The 6,000-nt window shown below is 59.8% G+C and overlaps 1 protein-coding gene across 2 annotated transcripts; it reads right to left on the bottom strand.

Moving 5' to 3' along the window:
- On the bottom strand, positions 1-5,885 carry FANCE (FA complementation group E). Of its 2 annotated transcripts, none has more exons than XM_033080372.2 (11): positions 4,311-4,586; positions 3,430-4,042; positions 3,303-3,347; positions 2,962-3,021; positions 2,740-2,883; positions 2,536-2,659; positions 1,888-1,963; positions 1,698-1,764; positions 1,477-1,602; positions 1,275-1,369; positions 1-647 (listed from the first exon to the last, which is right to left on the bottom strand). In XM_033080372.2, the coding sequence occupies exons 1-11, from the start codon at positions 4,532-4,534 to the stop codon at positions 644-646; spliced, it is 1,578 nt and encodes a 525-aa protein (XP_032936263.1). In that variant the 5' UTR covers positions 4,535-4,586; the 3' UTR covers positions 1-643. The 2 variants fall into 2 exon arrangements, with proteins under 2 accessions (XP_032936263.1, XP_042635930.1); XM_042779996.1 differs by lacking the exon at positions 1-647 and adding an exon at positions 5,656-5,885 and having other exon boundaries at positions 956-1,369; positions 4,311-4,560.
- Positions 5,886-6,000: the final 115 nt, after the last annotated feature.

The following is a 6,000-nucleotide window of genomic DNA, read 5'->3' as shown; positions in this document are numbered from 1 at the left end:
AACAGGAAAGAAAGGTGGATTTAAGGCAGAAAACTCACATTTTCCAGCTGAATTCAGCTGGAATTCAGCTAAATCCCACTCTCCTGCACCCAGAGATCTGCAAATCCCAGCAGATCAGGTACATAAAGCAGCAGCCCAGCCTGCACCACTCCGAAACCGGCTTGGCTGTTGGGGAGGAATGTGGATGTGCACGGAGCTCAGGCCTTGGAATGAGCTGAGGTAAAATCAAAATAGTGAACTAAGTCCATGCAGCCTCAAATCAATGTCTGTCCTGTTCAGTGATGTTTTGGGCAGTAAGAACTCAGGAGCTGGAAGCCTCCATGGGTTGTGTCCTGCCTGGCCCCCACAGCCCTGCCAGGTCACCTTGTAGAGTGTGGCAGGCCCGAGGGAGAACAGACACAGAAACACCTGGAAACTCATGAATTGTTCAACCAAGACCCCTCTGAGCACCAGGGAGTGTGGGGGGCTGGGATGACAGTGCCCAGCAAGAGCCCCCTGACACCAGGTGCTGGGGGAGGCCCTGGGCACTCTGTGGGAAACAGACCCCCCTGGCAGGGGGAACCCAGTGAGGGCTGGCTGTGGCTGCTGTGCAATCAGTGTCCTCCACACAAGGAAGCTGTCACCTCACCATTCCTTCTGGTGGTCACCTGAGAAAAGACAAAAATCAAGAAGAAAGCCCCTGCCACACCCCTGCACACCTCTGGCACAGAATCTTCTGGTTCCCCACCCCTGGGGCTGCCCAGGGTGCAGAGCCTGCCACCCCCCATGACAGTCTGAGGAATGAGGGATTTGTCTTTATAACCAAACTGTGGGTCTGCTGGTAGATAAAACCAGCACTGAGAGATAAAAGAAACAATGGGAAGGATTCCACTGATTGATGAATGGGGGAAAAAAATGATAATTGCCTTTACAAACAAACTGTAGGTTTGCTGATAAATGAAATTGGATATTGAAAGATGAAAGAAGCAATGGGGGAAAACCATAATTAAAAATTAAAAGGGAGGGTTGTACATTAGAGGGGAATCTTAGGTATCAGGTGTTTGGGGAAGTCTTTACCTCTCAAGTACCTCAGCCAATGAAAAGAGAGAGGGAAATGCAGATGGGAAATTAGGATAGAAAGGAGGCTCCATCCTCCAAAAATTGGAGAGACTCCATGGCCTCTCCCCTTTATTTGAATAAAGCAAAAGGACTTCTCTGTCTCCTTTCTGGACATAAACCTCTGGTGTTTGTGCCTTAATTTTCCTGACAACAGGGACCCCCTGTCCCCACCTCACCTGGCCCCTTCCAGCACAGCCTGCAGCGATTTCTTCAGTGCTGCATTGCTCCGATCCAGGACAGCAGCCAGACTGCTCCGCTGAGCTGGGCTCACCTGGCATGGAGGCAGCACCAGCTCAGGGCTCTGCCCTGCCAGGAGCTCACCTGAGACCTCTGGGCTGGGTCCCAGGAGCTGCAGGAGCTGAGGCTGGCCTGGCTCACCTGGCTCTGGTACACCGTGAGCACGGCTGTCACCAGCTTGGCAAAGCCCAGGGACGTGGCGAAGGCTGGAGCCTGCTGGCACAGGGTCAGCACCAGGAGATCCAAGAGCTCAGGGGGCAGCACCTCCTGGAAAAGACCCAGGAGCAGGCAGGAGAGGGGGTCCTTGCTCCAGCACTGCTGGAACCATCAAGGAAACCCGTGGGACAATGTGAGCCCCTCACCTGCCGCCCCAGCACAGCCTGCAGCACTAGCAGGACTTTCTCTGACAAAGGCACCTCCAGGACTTGGCTGCAAGGACAGTGAAGAGGAAAGGTGCTGCTCCATGGCCTTGCTGCTGCTCCCAAATGCTGGAGCCAGCTGGACCCATCCAGGTGAGGCCAAAGCAGAGCTGCAGACCCTGTAACCCCTCACCTCAGCACCAGGTGCACAGAGTGGGGCTCCAGGCACTCCTCCACGAGCTCACACATCAGCTTGGTCTGCTCAGCCCCTGCAAGGGCAAAGCAGCAGGGGAGAGCCTCCAGAGGCTGCCAAATCCACAGGGATGTGCCTGGCCCTTCCTGGTACCCCTTCACAGGAGTATGTGCCAGTCAGGACAGACAGAAACCATGCAGTGCCCCCTTCTACTGCTCAGGATAATCCTGCTTCCTTTGCCCAGCTGCAGCAAGGCTTTAAACAGCACCAGTCTCTGGGAAAAGGGGATGCTACTGTGGCAGGGGTTCAGTCTCTCCTCACACCAGCACAGCCACCCTGGGGCAGCTCTGGCCTCAGCATTAGTAGCTATCAGGACCCCTCCAATCACAGAGGTTTGGGAACTGTCCTTTGGGAAAAAAAGAAGCCCGAAACCAGCCCAGCCAACTCTCCCACTCCATCTCAGGCACCTGTAAACCCATCTCCCATCCCAGCCCCAAGTGCTCACCTGCCCACAAAAAACCAGCCCCACACCTCCATGGTTCCTAACCCCTGTTCCACATGACAAATCCCTCCCAGGAGACAGCACCCTACAGCTGGGGCCCCTCTCCAGCTCCCAGAAGCAGCCACACCTCCCCCTGCCCAGCACACCTTCCCCTGGCTCCTGCAGCACTGCAGCCACCAGCACACGGCAGAAGGGATGGGAATACTTGGAGCAGAACGAAGTGAGGGCAGCCATGAGGTGTCGGGAAGGCGGCTGGGTGAGGGACAGGACCTAGGGACAGAAAAGGCAGGAGGTGGGGACAGTGGAGAGGGAAAAGGGGAGCAGAAAACCTCCTCTGCCCTGGCACATACTCGCCTGAGGAAGAGCTGCTCTGCCAGGATGGCTGCGCTGGTGTAGCTGAGGTCAGGGCTCAGAGCCAGCAGCCAGCTGCAGAAACGCACCAGGAGGGGCTCAGGGCACGTGGAGAGCTGGAGGAAGGAGCACAGCCCCTCGAGCTGGGGATGGCAGAGGGGGTGGGACATTAGGGACAGCAGCAGGGCCCTGCAGCAGCTGTTCAGGATGCTGGGGCTCACCTGGCTGGGGGAGCAGCTGCTCAGGATGCTCAGCTCGGGTGGAGGGCGCAGCTCGGAGTGCTGGAGGGAAAAACCGTCCTGAGCAATGCACCAAATAAACCAACCCACAAAATACAGCCCCAGGGCTTCTCCTTTCCCCCCATGTCTGTCAGTGTTGAGCCCACAGGCAGCCCCTCACACCTGTGAGGTGCAGGCAGGTGTCTGTATCCCAAGCCCAGAGGAAGTGCCAACAGGGCTTTTTATCCCCATCCAGTTGGCTCTGAAATCCACCTCCTTTTCCACCCATTCTGTGGCCCTGGCATGAGCCCATTTAGAGCATCAGCTCCAGGACAAGCACTTACACTGGACTCCTGCAGCAGCAGCATTTTCAGTCCCTTTCCATGCATCTGAGGGAAATGAGATGAAGGAATGGAAATCAGGTTGTAAAGGCTCTCTGGCTGGAAGGGGACAGCAAACCCTACACAGTACCTGGACAAAAGACTGCACCTCTGCTGCCAGCTCTGTCTGGGAAATCTTCCTGAGCTCCCCAAGTGCATCCTGCTGGGAGCTGTCTGGAGCAGCCTTGCCTGTGCTCTGAGCAGATGTGTCCCCTGAAGGCTCCTCGGGCACCTCCCCTTCCACATCTCCACATTCCTGGGGGCCCAGGGGCTCAGATGCCACCTCCTCCAGCAACAACCTCTTCCCCTCTCTCTCACTGTCCAACTCCAGGCTCTCCTCCAGCACCTTCTTGCGCTTCCCACCCTGAGGCACAGAGTCAGGGCCACCAGGCTCTTTGCTGAAGCACCAGTTCAATTTTCTATGCCCCTCTGGGTTCTTCTGGGCAATTTTCTGGCACAAGCCTCTAAGCTGCTGCTGACACGTGGAAGACAGGGCAGTAGGAAGTGGGGAGCCCTCCTCTGCCCTTGGTCTCTGCTGCAGCAGATCCCCCAGTGTCTGCACCCAGGGATCCACACGGGAATCTTGCTCCAAGACCTGGAGCAGCTGGTGAAGGCAGTTCCCTGGCACTGCATCCTGCACCACGAGGAGCAGGGAGAAGAGGTTTCTCTGGCACAAAACAGGCAGCAGCAGCAGCCGTGGCTTGCTGGAAAAGGAGGAGAGGTGACTGGTCAGAGCAAATCCCCATCCTGACTCCAACCCGCCCCATGGAGCAGAGTCCCACAGCACTAGCAAGCAAGGGGAGACTCCAATGCCTTCAGCAGCCCTTGCAGACACAGGCTGGGACACAACTATGATCCCAACTTCACATATGGACCGCTGCACTGGGGGAAGAGGATGTACTCTCCCAAACTGTGCACCTGACACCCCAAACTCCTGCAGAACACCGAGTTTTAGAAACGCATCCAACTCACACAGCCAGGGTGTCCTTGGGCCCCTCCAGCGAGGGCTCCTCGGCGCACAGGGCTGAGGTGAGAGCCTGCCAAGGGAACGCCTGCCCCGGTCCCTCGCGGGGCTGGCCCCGCTGCAGCACCCGCAGCGCGGCCATCGCCCCGCCAGGGCCCGAGCACAGAGCGTGGAGCAGGAGGCGGCACGGCCGGGGGCACAACTGCAGCCAGGGCAGGCACCGGGGCTCCATCGCTGCGGCGGGAGCTGAGCAGCCACCTGCAGGACACGGGGAGACCGGACCTGGTCACACACACCGGGGACAGCTGGACATGAGGGCATACACACACGGGGGATAGCTGGACATGAGGCACAGACGGACATGGAACACACACACGGGGGACAGCTGGACATGGGGCACGCACACACAGGAGATAGCTGGACATGGGGCACAGCTGGACACGGGGCACACACACACAGGGAATAGCTGGACATGGGGCACACACACACAGGGAATAGCTGGACACAGGGCACACACACATAGGGGATAGTTGGACATGGGGCATAGCTGGACATGGCACATAGCTGGACACACACAGGGCACAGCCGGACATGGGGCACACACAAATGGGGGATAGCTGGACATGGGGCACAGCTGGACATGGGGCACACACACAGGGCACAGCCGGACATGGGGCACACACACAAGGTGGAGAGCTGGACATGGGTCACACCCGGGACAACTGGACACGGTCACACCGGCGAGAACCGGACACGCCGACCCCAGCATCAACTTTGGGGGGTGTCTCTACCCGCCCTCCCCACTCGAGGATGCGGGAGCACCGGGAGTCCCTCCGTGCCCTCCAACACCCCCCTTCGCTGGCAGCCTCAGCTCAAACCCGCTGCCCTCCCGGGGGCGCTGCTGGTGGAGCTCCCTCGACCCCAAGCACTGCCCCGGTCACTGTTGTGCCCAGGCACCGCCGCCCTCTCCCGGGTGTAACCACACGCTCATAGCCGGGCAGTCCCGGGCACACTCCCGGTGTCACCGCACGCTCACAGCCGGACAGTCCCGGGCACACTCCCGGTGTCACCGCACGCTCACTCCCGGCACGCTCCCGGTGTCACCGCAGGTTCACTCCGGGCACACTCCCGGTGTCACCGCACGCTCACTCCGGGCACGCTCCCGGTGTCACCGCACGCTCGCTCCGGGCACTCTCCCAGTGTCACCGCACGCTCACTCCAGGCACTCTCCCGGTGTCACCGCACGCTCACTCCAGGCACTCTCCCGGTGTCACCGCACGCTCACTCCAGGCACTCTCCCGGTGTCACCGCACGCTCACTCCAGGCACGCTCCCGGTGTCACCCCACGCTCACAGCCGGGCAGTCCCGGGCACTCTCCCGGTGTCACCGCACGCTCGCTCCGGGCACTCTCCCGGTGTCACCGCACGCTCACTCCGGGCACTCTCCTGGTGTCACCGCACGCTCACTCCGGGCACGCTCCCGGTGTCACCGCACGCTCATTCCCGGTACGCTCCCGGTGTCACCGCACGCTCACTCCCGGCACGCTCCCGGTGCCGCCGTTTCCCCGCCGGGCTCCGCCCGCTTCCCCCGAGCCCCAGGCGCCGCTTCCGGCCCCGCCCCGGGGAAACGAAAATCGCGCGCAAACGAGCTCGTTATGCAAATATCCCTTAAATTCCAACCCAAACACCGCCTTCCCCC

The sequence above is a fragment of the Catharus ustulatus genome, chromosome 25, assembly GCF_009819885.2.
Source record: "Catharus ustulatus isolate bCatUst1 chromosome 25, bCatUst1.pri.v2, whole genome shotgun sequence".
NCBI lineage: Eukaryota > Metazoa > Chordata > Aves > Passeriformes > Turdidae > Catharus > Catharus ustulatus.
Note: the sequence above shows the minus strand (reverse complement) of the source record. Positions and strands in the feature narration are given on the sequence as shown.

Coding starts and splice junctions, on each gene's coding strand:
- FANCE (XM_042779996.1), bottom strand. CDS start 4,534: ATGGAGCCCCGGTGCCTGCCCTGGCTGCAGTTGTGCCCCCGGCCGTGC. Junction 2,660..2,739: donor AGCAGCTCTTCCTCAGGCGA/GTATGTGCCAGG, acceptor TTCTGTCCCTAG/GTCCTGTCCCTCACCCAGCC. Junction 1,603..1,697: donor AGGCTGTGCTGGGGCGGCAG/GTGAGGGGCTCA, acceptor GGTCTTTTCCAG/GAGGTGCTGCCCCCTGAGCT.